Below are 18,088 nucleotides of genomic sequence, written 5' to 3'. Positions count from 1 at the left end.
GACATAACCTCCGCTGACACATCCCACGATGGCCCCATTCATTGGTGGTCGTGCTTCAGGCACCCTCAACGGCATCTAGATTTGCGAGATCCGATTGACAACTAGGCTGGAACCGCTCCATAATCTCCCCGGTTCATAGTAAGATCCGCATCCGAATATATGCACAGCCCAAGTTGACTTGGCATCTTGTACGGAGTATACTAGCAAGCTTTGTACCATGAACCATGGAAGCCGATCCGGCGCCCCTGGGGACCGATATCCCGACCAGGAGAATGCGAGGTTGTCATTCATATAAAGACTGGGCGCGGTGCCAGTCTTCTTCTACTATGCAATTAGAAGACTCCTCGCAATTCCATCCCCCCCTATAATTGCTTCTGAGTGGTGGCTAGCGTCTACGACATGGCTTCCGATCAGAGTGGCCCCTGGCCCCAGGACCAGGACCACCTACTACGCCAAAACACACCTAACACACAGGCTGCGCATCATGAACAAGATTCAACCCACCCCGCTGTGGCCCTCATCGGCCCCGAGGAGAGACAGAATTTAGTTCGGATCGCCACTGAAGAGTCCATCAGACGGCGCTCCAGCGTCTATACCCAGCATACAGCTGTCTCTGGTCGTCCGGAAACCCTGGACACCATCCGAGAGGATGACCCCTGTCTCGATCCCCAGACGGACAAGTTCGATCTCGGAAAGTGGCTTGCATTCGGTCTCAGTGAGCTTCGTCGAGAGGGTGCTCTCGATCTTCGACCAGGCATTGTCTTCAAGAACCTTTCCATTTCAGGCACTGGCGCGGCGGTTCAGTTCCAAGATACCGTGTCATCGACCTTCACTGCCCCTTTCCAAATTGGGGAGGCACTTCGGAATCGTCACTCTCCGTCGAAGCGGATCCTGAATGAGTTCAACGGTGTGTTGAAGAGTGGAGAGCTTCTTCTCGTCCTTGGTCGGCCGGGCGCCGGCTGCAGTACTTTTCTGAAGTCACTTTGTGGCGAGCTTAATGGGTTGACTGTCAACGAGGACAGCTTGATTCATTATAATGGTAAATACACCATATTATTGCTTTGTATCTCTACTAACCTGACCAGGTATTCCTCAACATCAGATGATCAAGGAGTTCAAGGGTGAAGTGGTCTACAACCAAGAGGTATGTCTACGCTGATTATAAACAAGTATTACTCGCTAACTATACGTAGGTGGACAAGCACTTCCCACACCTTACCGTTGGTCAGACACTCGAATTTGCCGCCGCTATGCGCACTCCACAACATCGCATCAGAGGGTTATCTCGGGACGAACACGCGAAGCATCTCACAAAGGTGGTCATGGCTATCTTCGGGCTGAGCCACACGTACAACACCAAGGTTGGGAACGAGTTCATCCGAGGTGTATCGGGAGGAGAACGCAAGCGCGTCAGTATTGCTGAGATGGCCTTGGCTGCCGCACCTCTGGCTGCATGGGACAACTCTACCCGTGGTCTTGACTCCGCTACCGCGCTGAAGTTCGTCGAGGCTCTGCGACTGCTGGCTGACCTAACGGGGTCCGCTCATGCGATTGCTATCTACCAAGCGAGTCAGAGCATCTATGACATCTTTGACAAGGTAACGGTGCTTTATGAGGGCCGTCAAATTTACCTTGGGCCTGTCTCGGAGGCGAAGGCTTTCTTTGAGCGGCAGGGCTGGGAGTGTCCGCCGAGACAAACAACCGGTGATTTCCTGACCTCCGTGACCAACCCCCAGGAGCGTCGGCCACGCGCGGGCATGGAAGACCGTGTGCCTCGTACCCCGGATGATTTCGAAGCGTATTGGCGTCAGTCCCCAGAGTATCAAAAGGTGCTTGGCGAGATCGCTTCGTATGAAAAAGAACACCCTTTCCGTGACGACAAGGCTACCGATACAGAGTTCCACGAGCGCAAGCGGCTGGTGCAGGCTAAACATACGCGGCCCAAATCGCCCTTCTTGTTGAGCGTGCCTATGCAGATCAAATTGAACACGAAACGTGCTTATCAGCGGCTATGGATGGACATCCAGTCCACTGTATCGACCGTCTGTGGACAGATCATTATGGCCCTAATCATCGGCTCGGTTTACTATAACTCCCCCAACGATACTGCTTCTTTTGTCTCCAAGGGCGCAGCGCTCTTCTTTGCTGTCCTTCTGAACGCACTGACAGCTATGTCCGAGATTAATACACTCTACGCCCAGCGACCGATTGTGGAAAAACAAGCTTCCTATGCTTTCTATCATCCAGCAACCGAAGCGATTGCGGGGGTGGTGAGCGACATACCAGTCAAATTTGCTCTCGCTGTCGCCTTCAACATCATTCTTTACTTTATGGTCAATCTACGACGCGAACCGGCCCAGTTCTTCATCTACTTCCTGATCTCCTTCATTATCATGTTCGTCATGAGTGCGGTCTTCCGAACCATGGCGGCGATTACGAAAACCGTTTCCCAGGCCATGACGCTGGCAGGAGTTTTGATCTTGGCTCTGATCGTTTATACCGGATTTGTGCTGCCAGTTCCTTCGATGCATCCTTGGTTTGAATGGATTCACTACTTGAGTATGTGCTCCTCCGCTTCCTGTGATCTTTGCTGACCTGTTAGATCCGATATACTATGCGTTTGAAATAATGATAGCCAACGAATTCCACGGTCGCGAATTTCCCTGCTCTTCATTCATCCCGTCATATGCTGACATGAACGGCTCTTCCTTCGTTTGTTCCACGTCCGGATCCGTTGCCGGAGAGAAGTTGGTCAGTGGTGACAAGTACATCGCCGTCAACTTCAAGTACTACTACAGCCACGTGTGGCGCAACTTCGGGATTCTGATCGCCTTCTTGATTGGATTCATGGCGATCTACTTCGCGGCTACAGAGCTGAACTCGGCCACCACCAGCACCGCCGAGGTGTTGGTATTCCATCGCAGCCAGAAGCGAGCCTTGTCGGGTGCCACGGGCCCGAAGTCTTCTGATGTTGAGAATGGAGTTGAGCTGAGTACTATCAAGCCGACTGGCACGGGGCAGTCAGAGAATCTCGGAGGACTCGCTCCGCAAAAAGATATCTTTACCTGGCGCGATGTGTGTTATGATGTCGACATCAAGGGCGAAACTAGACGGCTTCTGGACCACGTATCAGGCTGGGTCAAGCCTGGCACCCTCACCGCGCTCATGGGAGTCAGTGGAGCAGGAAAGACCACGCTTCTCGATGTTCTCGCCCATCGGACCACCATGGGAGTGATTACTGGGGACATGTTTGTCAACGGTAAAGGACTGGATGCTAGCTTTCAGCGGAAAACCGGATACGTCCAGCAACAAGACCTTCACCTTGAAACCGCTACTGTGCGTGAGTCACTGCAGTTCAGTGCTCTGCTTCGCCAACCGCCTACCGTCTCGCTCAAGGAAAAGTACGACTACGTCGAAGAAGTCATCTCCATGCTGAAGATGGAGGACTTTGCCGAAGCAGTCGTCGGAGTTCCGGGAGAGGGTTTGAATGTTGAACAACGAAAGCTGCTAACCATCGGTGTGGAGCTGGCTGCACGACCGAAGCTTCTCCTTTTCTTGGATGAGCCTACCAGTGGTCTCGACTCCCAGAGCTCGTGGGCTATCTGTGCCTTTCTCCGCCGCTTAGCCGACCATGGCCAGGCCGTTCTCTGTACCATTCACCAGCCTAGCGCTGTTTTGTTCCAGCAATTCGATCGGTTGCTATTCCTCGCTCGCGGCGGTAAGACCGTCTACTTCGGACCGGTGGGAGAAAACTCGCGCACACTGCTCGATTACTTTGAGGCCAACGGCGCCCCACGCCCTTGCGGTGCGGACGAGAATCCGGCTGAGTACATGCTCGAGATGGTCAACAAGGGCTCCAATGCCAAGGGAGAGAACTGGTTCGATGTATGGAAGCAAAGCAATGAGGCGCAAGATGTCCAAGCGGAGATCGATCGCATCCATGCCGAGAAGGAGACAGCCCCGGCCGAACAGGATACTGAATGGAGCCATAGTGAATTCGCCATGCCGTTCTGGTTCCAGTTATACCAAGTCACCTACCGTGTCTTCCAGCAGTACTGGCGCATGCCCTCGTATGTGGTCGCCAAATGGGGCCTGGGTGTGTTTGGCGGTCTGTTTATCGGGTTCTCTTTCTACCACGCCAAATCATCTCTCCAAGGGTTGCAGACGGTCATCTATTCCATCTTCATGCTGTGCTCTCTGTTCCCGTCTCTTGTGCAGCAGATCATGCCGCTCTTCATCACGCAGCGGGATCTTTACGAAGTCCGCGAAAAGCCTAGCAAAGCATACAGCTGGAAAGCGTTCCTGATGGCCAACATCATCGTCGAAATACCCTACCAAATCGTCCTCGGCATTATCGTCTTCGCCTGCTACTACTTCCCTGTAGTGGGTATCCAGAGTTCTGCCCGACAAGCCACCGTGCTCATCCTCTGCATTGAATTTTTCATCTACGTCAGTACCTTTGCGCACATGATCATTGCCGCACTGCCCGACACCGTCACCGCCAGTGCCATCGTGACCCTCTTGTTCGCCATGGCCTTGACTTTTTGCGGTATCATGCAAGCGCCTTCCGCTCTCCCGGGATTCTGGATCTTCATGTACCGTGTATCCCCGTTCACATACTGGGCGTCAGCAATGGTGTCTACACAGGTGTCGGGAAGAGAAGTGGTGTGCTCATCGTCGGAGCTGTCAGTCCTTGATCCGCCATCGGGTCAATCCTGCGGCGATTATCTGGGACAGTATGCGGAGCTTGCTGGAGGGAATCTGCTGAACCCGAATGCTACGACGGGATGCGAGTACTGCTCGGTGAGCACGGCGGATGCGTATATTAGCATGTCGGGAATTGTGGCCAGTGACAAGTGGCGGAACTTTGGCATCTTCTGGGTGTATGTGGTTGTGCAGGTTGCGGCGGCAGCGGCGTTTTACTATCTGTTCCGGGTGAAGAAGTGGCGGAAGCAGTGATTGCCGATGCCTTTCCTTCTTTTCTACTCCTTTTCTACTAACATTTCTTCCTTTCTATGTTGTCATTTGCCGACTATTAGTGCCTAGCGAGGCTGCATTTCTTTCTTGTTAATATCTAGACTAGATACACTGTACTACAGTGAAATAGATTTTCTACATTCTATGACATTCTCTCAAGCTATTATAATCTCCCTACTGATTACGCGTAAGATCTACATCGAAAAGTGTAATACACTGAAGACTGAAGAAGTCGAACCACCTGCAAGGGCTGATGCATGTCTTAGTGGCGCAGTGGCTGCCTCGTGAAGATGGGGATGAGTGTGGTGGATGAAGTCCTTGCAGATACTGATACTCATGGAATGTGATGTGACCTCATCAGTCAATATCTGGAGTATTCATTGTCTTTATGACATACCCTACACTTTGTGAATCGTCCATGATATACTGCTGCAATGCATACCACGTACCAGACAGAATCCATCTCTTATGATGCTCTATAGCTGTTATTCAATACATGAGTGAGTCCGAGGGAGTTATGCTTCTGTACAATCCAAGCTAAGATACATCGATGGAGAGTGAGTAACCGATATAAAGATCTTCAGGTTACAGATATACATGACCAACTGATATTCCATATGAACTAGTAGTACCTACCTCCCTTGCACTACTCCACTACCCCACATGCAAGGATATCACTTATCCCTACTTCCTGGAGTAGTACGGAGTACGAAGTACTCTATACCTCGTAGTCTTATACCTTATGGTAGGTGAATAGAGGTAGAGGCATAGGTATATATAAATCAGATAATTCCCTCGTGGTATCGCGCCACTACACCAACCACACATATCTCTATTCTATCCCAGAGAGAAACAATATACTAGTTGGCATTATATACAATGAAATTCTCAATCCTCCTCCCCATCACCACCCTTCTCTCCTTCGCCATGGCGCAGAATATCCCTGATTGTTTGGTATTACCTTCCTCCTCCTATTCTACTGTCTATAGAATGGAATAAGAAGTAGGTCTGCTTGCTAAGTAGTTTGATTTCAGGGCAACTGCGTGGAATCAAGCACGATCTGCAACTCCGGGGATATCAATTGCTACTGCACCAATGGGAACTTCCAGCAGGGTATACGGGATTGTTTGAATAATAATGGGTGTCAGGGGGATTTGCAGGGTATGTTTATCCCATCTTACTTCCTATCTTGATGGTGGTGGGGGTGATTGACTGATTTTCTGTTTGTCTGTGTGTGTAGCTGGGGTTGATTTGGAGAATGCAATTTGTGGGTCGTCTTGATTCATTGTCGATACTATGCATGTACTGAGGGAGGATGGGGTGATTGGGGGATCATGATATATGACGTATGGTTATTATGGAATCTGAGTACGGTATCATCTATCTCTACTATGGTATCTATACAAGCATAAAAGTGAAGCAAAGTAAACTGAGGGATTATGGTCACTCCCACTCGGCCAACAACTTCTCATCCAGCCCGATATATCCCTCGACAACCTTCATCCCTCGCACTCTCTCCTCCTCAATCATCTCCCACGACCAATCCGATACTCCATCCCCTTCTCCTTTAGCATCACCATCTTTACTCAACACCTCCCCCACCCCCTCCACAATATTCTCCACCGTCCCCTCTTCCTCCTCCTCAACCACCACTCCATCCACCTCCTCATCTTTCTCACCAGGACTCCTCTCCGGCAACATCCCACTGGCCCTCAACACCCTCTCCGGCGGCACCGTAACCCACCCCTTCTTAACCACATACTTGCTCACCGCCGTAGCAAACACCTTCCCCTTCCCACCCCCCATCTTCTTCTTCGAAGAAGGAATACTCACAAACGCAGAAAGCACATAAACCCACTTCCGATCCCAACCCACCACCCTACTCATGACCCGATACTTCTGCAGGGGGAGAATCTCCCGCTTAAAGCTCGTATAGGTAGATCCCAGCGCGACATAGACCTTCTTCCCGACATTGACTTTGGCATTGGCGTCTGTTCCATTCTGTAGTTCGTGGTCGAGTTCCGTGTTCACGAGGGCTAGACCCGGTGTGTAGACGCGTGTTACGATGGCGGTGCGGGAGATGTCGAGGTCGGAGAAGTAGGTGCTGTTGGATTTGTGGAAGTTGTAGTCGGTTTCCCAGAGGGAGGTGCGGGTGGTTAGGGTGTGGGGGTGGAAGATGGGGTGGGTTTGAATCTTTGATTTGGTGGTGGTGGTGAGGGTTGGAGGACAGGTAGGGAAGGGAGGGGAGGTCGGGGAGCGGCGGAGGTTGAGGAGGAGGTGGGTTAGGAGGCGGATCTATCACAGATTACTTAGTATTAAATTGATGGGTATGGATAGGGATGGGAATACAGACATGCCACGAGAAAGGAAGATTCTTGAGATTGAGTAAGGCGAGCACAATGGCGAGGGATTTCCAGGAGATGAGCGAAGGGAGGATGACTTCGCGGAGAGTGGAGAGGTCGGCCATGATGGATTATGATTATGATTATGTACGATCTAGATGAGTGATGAATGTACAGTGAGAGTCGGGGAGTCTGCAGTCCCCGGACTCAATATGGAGAGAAATGAGAGTAGAAGAGAATGAATGAGTGGGATCCTGGCAATTAGTAGAAGATAAGCAGAGTTGTTGTCAGAAGTAAGCCGAGACTCAATCTTGGGGATCTCGGAAAAACTACCTCGGCTGTCGGAGTATCTTATCATCACAGGTGATAGTGAATAGCAGCTGATTATCGGCTACTGTTGTATCTTACTGCATGGATATAAATATTACTGGATACTAACAGAGTACTCTGTTAGCTCTTAATCGCCATTGTAATCGATCATCTACATTGATCGAACTGATAGTGTAGCATGTAGTAAGTTACCAGAAGGGGTATAGTGTTATCAGCTGCTCGTGGAATCCACTTTGGCAATCAAAGCTGCTCGTGTCTGATCGTTGTGACATATCACTTCTTCAGCTGGCAATTCGCTGATAGATATGATGGGGCTCAATGACGTGTCACTATGCTTGTAGCTGAATATTTGCTCTACTATGAAGTAGTGTCTACAGCATACATTCACTCCTAGCTCACCTCAACTAAGCGCTAATGATTAGTGAATAGACTAAATGCATGAACGAGCAGACCAATCAGCGCAGTCCTCCAACTGCCGACAAGTAAGCGCTAGTATAGTACAGTGAATGAGGAGTATAAAAAGTTCTACAACAATGCCAGGGTCTGTAGTTCAACTTGAGATACTTTTCTTTCCTGTACATACCAATCAACACAGCAGAGAAGATATACACCATGGCCACCCCCCAAGAACGACATCCCGAACTCTTCCGTCCCGTGAACAGCGACTCTCCCCGAGGCAAGAAGCGCAGCATTCCACTTGAATGTCTCTGTCTGGGGTTCAATCGAACAGGGACAGCGTGTAAGTACTACTTCTATGAATGGAAGTATCCTCCCACTACACAATGACCCTTCGCAAACACAGCTAAGAGAAAGAAAGCAATGTGCTCCGCCCTCGAAACCCTCTCCCTCCCCTGCTGGCACTCTATCGCCCTCATGTCCAACAAATTCGGCACCATCCCCATGTGGCAAGAAGCCATCGACCGGAAATTCTTCTCCGCGCCGGGCCCTATCTACAGCCGAGCTGAATTCGACCAACTCCTGCACGACTTCGCCGCCATCTCCTCCGACACACCTGCCATTGCATTCGCCGAGGACCTCATCAAAGCATATCCGGAGGCCAAAGTAGTTCTGGTAGAGAGAGACATCGACTCCTGGTACGAGAGCTGGATGGACGGTGTTATTGCCAATACGTACGATCCCATCGTGACACTCATATATACCATTGATCGGTGGTTTACGCATCCGTTGGGCAAAGTGCATAAATCCACCTTTGAAGGATGGTTGGGGATTAAAGGGCCGGAGGATGCCAGACGTGTGAGTAAAGAGAAGTATCGGGAGCATTATGCATTGGTGAGGAGGTTGACGCCGCCGGAGAGGCTGTTGGAGTTTAAGTTGAGTGAGGGGTGGGAACCGTTGTGTGATTTTCTGGGTAAGCCGGTTCCCCAAGTGCCGTTTCCACATTTGAATGAGAAGAAGTGGTTGGATGAGAAGGTGAAAATTGTGATGTGGAGGGGGATGCAGCGGTTGGTTTGGAGGGTGGGATGGTGGGTGTTGGGGCCGGTGATGGTGGCGGCGGTGGTTTATAAGATATGGGTAGGGTAGTCTGAAGTGATCAATATAATGAATAGTCAACTAAGTGGAAGCTATTAGCAAATCATTCTGACGAGAAAGTAAGAAACAAAGGATACTAAAACGGGCCCAAAAGGTCAGAAAGCATATTCTCCACGTGCAATTCATCCCGATAACCCTCAAACACTCGATCAACAACATCCACCAGCCACCGCATCACATACCGCACACAATAATGTGCCTTGGTATATTCCCAATACTCCGGGAACCAGCCGGCATTCTCCCAGCCAACAATCCCACTGATTCTGCCATTTTCCACCAAGATATTCCTCGGATTCAAATCCCCGTGCGTAAAGTGGATTGCATGCGGAATATCATGCGATTTCGCAGCGCGTCTGCGCGTGTCTTCCCCGAACGGATCGGTCAAGTACTTGTTGAACTCCGCCTCGCTCTTGAACCGCAGCTCTTCGCGCTGGCTATCGGGGATCCGCCAGTCCAGAAATCCTCCACCGAGGGAGTTGCAGATTCGAAATTCTGAGTCTGTGTTGGGAGGGATGGCGCGGAGTTGAGCAACGTATCGTTTCAAATCTTCCACTGCTTGCTTCACTTGCTCATCGGTCATCCTGTTGAACTGTTGACTAATGGGCTGTCCCGGGACACGCGTCATTAGTAGATAAGACCATCGAGAGGTTTGCAAGACGTCCAGTGCTCGTGGAGCGGGAATACTTGTGGATCGTTCGATCATGCGGAGGGTGTGTGCTTCCGCTTGATGTTCGGATCCCAGCATCGGGTGTCCCCGTCGCAGATACAAGCCAAACGGTAACTTGAAGACAGTCATTGAGAGCGTCGGGCCATACATGCGAGAGCCTATCCGGACTAAAGCGTCGTAGACGATTGCTCTCATGAAAGAAGGTAATGCCCGCCAGAGATGTCCCAAGATGGAGAATGGAAATGCGGATAAAAGAAGAGATGGCTTTCTCACTATACGCCATCAATAGCAAGCAGTAGCGAAGATGTCTCGGGGCTTACCTGGAGCGGTGGTATCATCAGGCGATGAAATGATATATCTCTTGACGTCCATCCATGCTAGAGTCTTGGAGAAACACGCGTGAATCTCGAATAATTCTTCTTTGATGATTGGCAATTGATTACGACTCTCGAGGACCACTTCATCTGCATCTAGAGAAGAGATAGGGTAGAGCCGAGGTCGAGCTAGATTGGTGACGACCGTATACTTGGTAAGATCAATATTAATTCACTTCTGAGGCGTCTGGTATACTTACGGCCTGCTTCCGAGTGGGATCGGGAAAACTCTTCCAGTCTCGGCGTTGGAGAAATACGGTTCCTTTCTCCAAGTCACTAAAGGCTTGCTTAGACAATAACCAGAGGTTATCTAGTCTCTGAGGCTGCTCCTGTCTTTCATTGAGAATCTCTAGCAGCTCTGGCGATAGAAATTCACACAACATTTCGTAGCGAGCAGACTTAGGGAAGAGTGGGTTAGAAGACAGCATTGCAATAACAGGAATGGAACGTACTCCTTCCGATAACTGTGGATCTTCAAACAGACACGGTGAGATCATGTGAACATATTCGAGGTCAGGGTCCAAGTATGACGTGAATGGAGTATGAGTTAGGCAACAGCAGCCTCCATCCCGGTCATATATGAGCTTCTTCGTCTCTGCGGGGAGTGAGGTCGCCAAAGTCGGCCGAACTGACACGTTAGAAACTACAATTGCCGTGGATTGTTGGTAAACTCACATTTGGTCACGACGGAGGCCCAGTCTGATAGGAATCGCAACTTTTGTCCCGATGGACTGTTAGAGCCATTCATATGTATTCTGTGTAAGAGGTATCTCGCTGCTGCTGGAGGGTCGAAAGCATCGTTAAAGAATCCGCCCAGGATGGATCGATCTGGATGAGGAAGGTCCGTTATGGCAAGCAAGGCTTGGTATTGAGACGATGCCTTGTCTTGAAATAGGACCTGGGATGCTGATCCGGCAATGTTCCACGGGAGAGCCATAGCAGAGAGTTGAAGATACAGCATGCTAGATGGGAAAATCCAGATATATCAGCGACTAGTAGCAAAACCTGCTTCCTTCACTGGTTCTGTATTTAGGTATTAACATGTATTTAGGAGCTAATGCAATATTGTATTAATGGAGCCAATGTGATTTTGCAGAGAGAATGAGTAAATTTTCGGAACCCATTCTGACACCACTGACAGGTATATGGCGTTGGTTGAATTATTCTTCCAGATGATCAGTCCAGAACCTATCAAATACGACCACGGAGCTCTCTGGATATATGCCCCTTCCATCTTCCCATTTACTAACCGATACCACTAAATAGATTTCCTGACTAGTAACTGCTTAATGAACAGCCCTCAATCCACGTAACCATAATTTTTTAGGGAAGCTTGTCAAGAAACCAGAATGACATGAAAAAACCAAGGATCATTATCTGCTTTCAAATGCAGACCGGGGCTGTATGCAACTAGGTGCTATATGAAGCATAAGTCTCCGTTTTCTTCTCTTCAAGCTGTAATATATAGCAATTGGCATTCTCCACCAATATATCTCCAGACTGGACACCGTCTGACTGATCACAATAATGATGTTATTGTTATGTAGGGCGGTGATGGCGTCTTAAACCAGACTCGGCAGCTGAATCCATCGCCTGTATTGGGCGACGGCCTTGCTGCTTCTAAACTGCTCTGATGACGATGGCGAGCTTAAAAGCCAATACAAGGTTAGTTTGCATTCATTGCCACGGGAGTTACCAATTTGTATGAATGCATCAGCTTTATAGTCACTAATCCAAGCATGTGAATAGAAACGTTCACTATTGACTAAATGACATTGATCAGCAGAAACAACCCCTGTCCGAGTATTGCGATGACAGTCACCCCAGCAAGAATGTGTTATATACGCGGCCTTATACCCTCTACTCCAGGCCACAAATACTTCATCACCCACCCAACAGCTATCTAAAAAATAGCCATACAATTCGGCGGACTCGACACCCCCGTCTTACAATTCAACGGACTGGAACTAACAAAGAACGTCCACCTGTTCAACCTCTCACACACCTCCTTCAACCCATCCAAATCAAACATCTCCCCAATGGGCACCCCCCACCCCGCCAACAAAAAATGATGCAAATCCCACTCCTTCTCCACCGGCGGATACACCTCAAAACTCACCGCATCACCCGCCACCGCCGCGAAATGTTGATCCCAGAGGAACCGCACCACGCGCTCACTCTGCTCGAGTCCTGCATGTTGAGGGATTTCCTGTTGACTGTATTGGATTTTGTCCGTCTCGGACATGTTATCCCATGTTGTGGGGAGACCGACGCGGATGAAGAGGATGTCTCCTTTCTCGAAAGTGATATTGCATTGCTTTGCGATGGTGAGGACGTCGTCTAGAGACACCGTGTGTCGGGTTAGGGCGTTTACGGTGATCCCCTTGGTTTTTTCCATGTAGGAGGCATAGTCAATTAGGACGCCTCGTCCGGCGATACCTTGTTTGGCCCAGTGGGCGATGCCGATTCGGCTGGAGGTTGGGTCGAGGATCTCCGATGAGGTGGTGCCCCCGTAGAAGACTCGGCGGTGGGGTTCAGTGGCGGTTGGGGCCGGGGCGTTGTGGTGACGCAGTCCGTCCCATTGCGAGGATTGTTGTGGGTTGAAGTGGTATTCGTCGTCGAAGGCGTGGCCCTCGCTGACCCATTTGATGGTGTGGGAGAAGGGTTTGCGGTTGAAGCCTAATACCCGGGTGGTTAGTGGGGTGAGGGAGGATAAGGGTGGATGGGATGTACCCGGTGGGTTTAACTTCTCCAAGTCCCAGTTCAGGCATACGCGCTCGCCGGTTTGGATCTGAGTGCGGGCTGCGTTGGCGACGACTTCTGGGGTTAGCAGGCGCAGCATCCCCAGCCCTTCTTCGGCGGAGTTGGGGGCTGCGGGCCAGTAGCGCCGCTTGTCGGGGAGATCGTCGTAGGTTTGGGGGAGGGAGTCAGCCATTTGCAGTAGAGGTGTAGAGGAGTATGCTGATTGTGATGTGTAGAGAATATGTTTGAAAGTGAAAGAAAGATGAGAGCGTGGGGTTAGTTGATGCTGGATTGGAGGTGGGGAAGCATCGGAGTAAGTCCGTCCTTGGTTTAGGGTTGTTTTCCCATCGATGATATACACAGATACTCATCATGATCGTATTATTACATGAATACGAGGAGTATGTCTACGAGGTATCTATGCATCTAGACATACTATTCGGTAGACTATGCAAGGGGCGCATCAGATGATACTAACTGCATGAATAACCACGTCGGAGGATATCCAATGTGACAGGTCTTGCAAGACCCAGAATAGCATCAAGGGAGAACCTTGTCTACCAGATCTGAATGATCATCTTCAAGAGAGTCACTGCAGATCACATAGACTAACTACCTCGCTTTCTGCTTCCCCTTCCCCCCTCCCACCACCCACACAATCAACCACTGCACCCCCTGCAACACCAATTTAAAAACATATTCCACCCAACTAACCTTCTTAACCGCACACCCCCTCAACCGACTCTCCTCCACCTGAAACGGAATCCTCGCTCCCAGCTCAGCCACCACCCCAAACGCACTCGTAAACGCATCCTCATGAAACCCATACATCGTCCACGCCCCGACATAACTAATTCCCCTGGTGCCCTGAATCCTATGCAGCATGGTCTGCGCCCGTACCGCCGCCGGCGTAAACAGCGGATGTTCATAGTGATACACACCCTGGATGGTCCGCTCATCCGGCATAACCAGCGGGTTCATGGTCACCAGCACTGATCCGTATCTCGCATGCGATACCCCGTGTGCCCGGTTCATGTTGTACGTCACGCAGACTTGGTCGGCGGCGCCATTGCTGAGATAGTTCCAGGTGGACCACACCCGGCGGTTCTGCGGGAGGAGGGACTCGTCGGAGTGGAGGACTGCGGTGTTGGTGGTGGTTTCGAATGCTGATAGGATGAATTTTTCCAAGGGAGTGGCTGTCGTAGAGATTATGGATAGGGCTTGGGGGGCTGGTGTGGCGAGGATGACGTGGTCGTAGGTCGCTGTTGTGCCGGTGGCGGTGGTGATGGTTACTTTACCTGAAGATGGATCGTTCCCAACGGATGCTACGGGCTGGTTTAGGAACACTCGGTCTGGAGGGAAGTTCGCCATGATGGTCTCGATGTAGCTCTTTGCGCCGTTGGTCACGGAGAGCCATTCCAGACCGCGTCCGAGCGTGTTAAGTAGGTTGTGGTTGTATCTGATGGGTTAGTTCTGCAGTAAGATTATGTAGGAATGTACGTACAGAAATCGGATGAGAGTCGCAGCGGGGAATTGCAAGTTGCATTTGTCTGGACTAGTACTCCATGTGGACGCCGTCAATGGGATCAGGTAGTTGTCGCGGAAGAATGTCGAGTAGCCCTCTTTATCGAGGTACTCGCCAATCGACATGGTGTTGTCCACGTCTGGTAGACGGAGGAGATCAGGGGCGAAGTGATTGAACCGCACCATGTCGAAGACCATGCGCCACATCGATAGAGAGAATAAGTTTCTGCTCTGGGCGAAGAGGTTTCTCAAGGAGGACCCTGCCCATTCGAATGACCCCGAGTCGGAGAATCGCGAAACGCTGAATGACATTTCTGAAGGCGTGGTTGGGACATTGATGGTTTTGAGGAAGTTGAGGAAGTTGGCTGTTCTGTGAGACTAGATCTGAAATCTGAAGTAGGGAAACTCACGATAGGTAGAATTGTTGAGGACGATGAATCCAGTGTCCACATTGACGCTATCGTTCCCCTTCTTGAATTCAACCGTGTTGATATGACCCCCAAGACGAGGTGCCGCCTCGTAGAGGTAGACCTGGTGAGGAGAGTGCTGGTCGAGGGCCCAGAGGGCAGCCATGCCGGCCGCGCCGCTGCCGATAATGGCTATTTTCTTGCTACATGATGTTAGCAGCATCTGCTATAATATAGGGGGTGTCCGTACCTGTCTTGCATATTGTCGATGATCAGTGTAGACTGTAGATCTGAGCAGTCATCGATAGTCTATTTATACCTTAACGTATAGACTACAGCGACCGAAAGTATTGCTTCAGCTTGCTTCCCTTCACAGTAACAGATGACGTGCTTTGTCACTCTGCATGCAGCTCAGCCGTACGTGTACATTCCCTTGCCATGTTCTGCAAGCAGGTCCGACTTCACTTCGACCATTCACTTCCACGAGTCACCGCCTACTTGCGTCCTTGTGGAACATCCCCTGGTCTTTGTGTCACTGTCACGTCCAGCTGATGTGGTAGGTGGCGCATGGTAGAATGCTCGATTAGGGTTTTATACGAGCAGTCCGAGCGAGATGTTAAGCTGATTTTGTTGACCTGGTCATCGGCTGTGTGAGGACCAGTATTCTGGTCGGAGTAATAGACCCGAAGCATAGAGTTGGTTATTGCATGCGTTATTTCTGTCCACTGGACGAATGCTTTGAAGCGAGAGATGAGACTAAGCAGATGGTGGTAAGATAATCTAATGAATATTACGAGTCTAAAAGTCGCGCATCTCCACCTATAAGCCTCTGTAAGTGCCATGTCGCACAAAAATCACGGCACAAATTGTAAACGCTAGCTTGTCGACTTGTCGACTGTACCAGACTTGAGTAAAGTTGGATCTATTACGAGTGTGACTACGGATGATGATCCTCAGCAGTAGCGTGATTCAATTTACATAACTACCGCTCTACTGCACCAAAGAAATAGTCAGGTGGAATCAAGCTAATAGACTCAGTGACCAGGAGACCCCCAGAACCAGGAGGACGACCAGTTCGGCCTCGAAAAGAAGAACATGCCCAAATGCAACGTACCGACTAAGGAACAACTTCAACACTTGCAGCCAATAGTCCCTCTGCTCAGCAGCACTACAGCTGCTCAGTACGTAGCAGTCCAGGGCAGACAAAGAACACGGTCTACTAGCTGCGGGCCGCCCCTTTCGGAACCAGGCGAGGATTCGGAAAGCGAGATTCCCGGGTCCAGAGAGTTTGCGGAGTTCTGGAACCGAGTCCGATTCGTTGAAAAGATCGCGGAGCAAATCCATGCGCGACACGCGCAGGAAATCATTCCCTGCCAAGAGCTGGAAGACTTCAGCGGTCAAGGCTGGACTCTCGACGAAGGAGGTGTAGAAGTCTGGCCGTAAAACCCGAAACTCAACGGCTTTATCCGGGCATTTGTTCGAGGTGATGCGCGCCACAGGTGATTGCATCAACTCGACTGCGTTGGCAAGCAGGCCTGCAGCGGAATACCGCACGGTAAATGATCCGTGAGCATTCTCCACCCGATGCCGCAGATATCCCCTCACAAACGGTTCGAGCGACCGTTCGAGTCGATTTGCGCGTCGACTGATGGTGGTCTCCAATGGCACCGGAAGCGACCACACCCGTAATCTCCGTTGCACATGCAGCTTTGCCGCCTGGAAATAGATGCGTGGCTCCGTCAACGCCCCCACCCACCCCCACGATAAGATCAGCTGGGATCGCTGGTAGGCGGAGAGAGCAGCTGGGCGAATGGCCGGTCCGGTAGCGCGGATAGACGCGATGAGGTGGACCCGCTGGGAGGCAACCAGCACGATCCGACTGTCGATCGGGTTTTTGCACCGCAAGGGATCAGCAGTAGTTAGGGTATATGCCATGCCCTCTCGGGGATTGAACGGTGAGACATGAAAGTCTTTCGACCAGGTGCTGGCGAAGCGGCTTGATGTAGAACAAGGCTGATCGGCAGGATCGGCAACACTAGTACCCTCGGAAGATCCAGTCGAGAGCAGGTACATATGTCGCTCCCCAAAGTTGTTGTTCACCTCTAAGATAACGGCGGCCAATTCTCTTTTGGCAGAGTATAGATACCAGAAAGAGACGGGGTTGAAGACATGGCCTAGTACTTTGGGGGCAGTAAGGAGAAAGACGTAGGGATAGTCTTCATCTTGGAGGTACTGCATCGATTAGTGAGATAACGTGCAGCTGACGGACGGCTTACCTGAGTATGCAGATACTGACGAAGTTTTCCGTGCAGCCCAGCATGATTGCCTCGCTCTAAGTAATCGCCAGGGTCCACGGTAAACCATCCAGAGACCACAGGCGAGGTGTATTTCTCGATGCTGTTACCCCGCCACCGGACGGGCAGCACCACCCATAGATAGGGATAGGAGAAGGAATGAACCACAGGATGAACCCTGGTGTGTCGAACCTGACAGGGATAGAATATGGGCTCAGGTATTTCCTGTAGATCCGAAAAGGAAGACTGTGTAGACATGTTGCTGGAGACGGCTCAGCACAGTTGCATTCGTGTTGGACTGATAAGGCGACTCTAGGCGGGATTGACGAATAAATACGGACTGAACCTGGCCAATGCCTGCCAGCCTTGCAATGGTGAAAGAAAGTCCTTGCTGCTGTGACAGGTGGCGAAGATTCACCTGCATGGGTACCTTACTAGCTGGTGTCGAAGAAGCTAGTTTGGATGGCGTTCCTTATGTGTACTGTATGGCTGCTTCATGCGACCGGCGAGGCATTCGGACATCCGAGCATCTCTGGTGTAACGGTCAGCTTGAAGTGAATGTTACTCGCTAATAGACTTTGACAAGAACTCAGCTATCAGGTGGAGTTGATCATGTTGCACAAGGCGGGTGACATGACTGGTGTTGCTCCAGTGGAAGACAATGACGTAGGGAGGATTCGGGGACAGGAAGTGAATCATTTGACAGTTGAACTATCTCGCCCCAGTAGATGATGGTGAATCTGTCGTGAGTAAGGGGGATGCAGGTGGTTCTTCATCGGCAGGTGCAAATCTCTCTCTGCCGGATCACGGGACGAGATGCAGGGTTAAGGCCTGAGGCCTTTAACAGTGGAATTATCCTGATCCAGTGGCATTCATTAAG

The 18,088-nt window shown here is 50.6% G+C and overlaps 7 protein-coding genes across 7 annotated transcripts; 2 read left to right on the top strand and 5 right to left on the bottom strand.

The window, feature by feature from the left end:
- Positions 1-399: 399 nt before the first annotated feature.
- On the top strand, positions 400-4,959 carry ASPBRDRAFT_121625 (uncharacterized protein; the record flags this gene model as incomplete). Its single annotated transcript, XM_067617444.1, has 4 exons — positions 400-1,039; positions 1,086-1,144; positions 1,194-2,559; positions 2,603-4,959. 4 exons carry the CDS (start codon positions 400-402, stop codon positions 4,957-4,959), a joined length of 4,422 nt encoding a protein of 1,473 aa, XP_067480976.1.
- A 1,257-nt stretch (positions 4,960-6,216) lies between these two features.
- ASPBRDRAFT_41428 (thioesterase family protein) lies at positions 6,217-7,590 on the bottom strand. Its single transcript, XM_067624567.1, has 2 exons — positions 7,331-7,590; positions 6,217-7,272 (listed from the first exon to the last, which is right to left on the bottom strand). Exons 1-2 carry the CDS (start codon positions 7,442-7,444, stop codon positions 6,421-6,423), a joined length of 966 nt encoding a protein of 321 aa, XP_067480975.1. The 5' UTR covers positions 7,445-7,590; the 3' UTR covers positions 6,217-6,420.
- A 671-nt stretch (positions 7,591-8,261) lies between these two features.
- On the top strand, positions 8,262-9,191 carry ASPBRDRAFT_53849 (sulfotransferase family protein; the record flags this gene model as incomplete). The annotated part of the gene is made up of 2 exons (XM_067627134.1): positions 8,262-8,388; positions 8,467-9,191. The coding sequence occupies 2 exons, from the start codon at positions 8,262-8,264 to the stop codon at positions 9,189-9,191; spliced, it is 852 nt and encodes a 283-aa protein (XP_067480974.1).
- An 85-nt stretch (positions 9,192-9,276) lies between these two features.
- On the bottom strand, positions 9,277-11,178 carry ASPBRDRAFT_194650 (aminoglycoside phosphotransferase family protein; the record flags this gene model as incomplete). Its single annotated transcript, XM_067620776.1, has 5 exons — positions 9,277-10,139; positions 10,188-10,392; positions 10,442-10,639; positions 10,694-10,869; positions 10,917-11,178. The coding sequence occupies 5 exons, from the start codon at positions 11,176-11,178 to the stop codon at positions 9,277-9,279; spliced, it is 1,704 nt and encodes a 567-aa protein (XP_067480973.1).
- A 739-nt stretch (positions 11,179-11,917) lies between these two features.
- ASPBRDRAFT_41426 (uncharacterized protein) lies at positions 11,918-13,256 on the bottom strand. Its single transcript, XM_067624566.1, has 2 exons — positions 12,975-13,256; positions 11,918-12,920 (listed from the first exon to the last, which is right to left on the bottom strand). The coding sequence occupies exons 1-2, from the start codon at positions 13,174-13,176 to the stop codon at positions 12,145-12,147; spliced, it is 978 nt and encodes a 325-aa protein (XP_067480972.1). The 5' UTR covers positions 13,177-13,256; the 3' UTR covers positions 11,918-12,144.
- A 159-nt stretch (positions 13,257-13,415) lies between these two features.
- ASPBRDRAFT_174573 (NAD(P)/FAD-dependent oxidoreductase) lies at positions 13,416-15,192 on the bottom strand. Its single transcript, XM_067619778.1, has 4 exons — positions 15,165-15,192; positions 14,918-15,117; positions 14,488-14,872; positions 13,416-14,442 (listed from the first exon to the last, which is right to left on the bottom strand). The coding sequence occupies exons 1-4, from the start codon at positions 15,173-15,175 to the stop codon at positions 13,596-13,598; spliced, it is 1,443 nt and encodes a 480-aa protein (XP_067480971.1). The 5' UTR covers positions 15,176-15,192; the 3' UTR covers positions 13,416-13,595.
- Positions 15,193-15,876: 684 nt separating this feature from the next.
- On the bottom strand, positions 15,877-17,942 carry ASPBRDRAFT_41422 (DUF1365 domain-containing protein). Its single transcript, XM_067624565.1, has 2 exons — positions 17,191-17,942; positions 15,877-17,146 (listed from the first exon to the last, which is right to left on the bottom strand). The coding sequence occupies exons 1-2, from the start codon at positions 17,464-17,466 to the stop codon at positions 15,935-15,937; spliced, it is 1,488 nt and encodes a 495-aa protein (XP_067480970.1). The 5' UTR covers positions 17,467-17,942; the 3' UTR covers positions 15,877-15,934.
- Between the last annotated feature and the right edge of the window lie 146 nt (positions 17,943-18,088).

This window comes from Aspergillus brasiliensis, assembly GCF_001889945.1.
Source record: "Aspergillus brasiliensis CBS 101740 unplaced genomic scaffold ASPBRscaffold_4, whole genome shotgun sequence".
NCBI classification, from domain to species: domain Eukaryota; kingdom Fungi; phylum Ascomycota; class Eurotiomycetes; order Eurotiales; family Aspergillaceae; genus Aspergillus; species Aspergillus brasiliensis.
This window is presented reverse-complemented; position numbering and strand designations above follow the sequence as displayed.

Coding starts and splice junctions, on each gene's coding strand:
- ASPBRDRAFT_174573 (XM_067619778.1), bottom strand. Junction 14,873..14,917: donor CCTCAACAATTCTACCTATC/GTGAGTTTCCCT, acceptor CTCACAGAACAG/CCAACTTCCTCAACTTCCTC. Junction 14,443..14,487: donor GCGACTCTCATCCGATTTCT/GTACGTACATTC, acceptor CTAACCCATCAG/ATACAACCACAACCTACTTA.
- ASPBRDRAFT_41428 (XM_067624567.1), bottom strand. CDS start 7,444: ATGGCCGACCTCTCCACTCTCCGCGAAGTCATCCTCCCTTCGCTCATC. Junction 7,273..7,330: donor ATCTTCCTTTCTCGTGGCAT/GTCTGTATTCCC, acceptor AATCTGTGATAG/ATCCGCCTCCTAACCCACCT.
- ASPBRDRAFT_41422 (XM_067624565.1), bottom strand. CDS start 17,466: ATGTCTACACAGTCTTCCTTTTCGGATCTACAGGAAATACCTGAGCCC. Junction 17,147..17,190: donor GTCAGTATCTGCATACTCAG/GTAAGCCGTCCG, acceptor TAATCGATGCAG/TACCTCCAAGATGAAGACTA.
- ASPBRDRAFT_41426 (XM_067624566.1), bottom strand. CDS start 13,176: ATGGCTGACTCCCTCCCCCAAACCTACGACGATCTCCCCGACAAGCGG. Junction 12,921..12,974: donor GGAGAAGTTAAACCCACCGG/GTACATCCCATC, acceptor CCCGGGTATTAG/GCTTCAACCGCAAACCCTTC.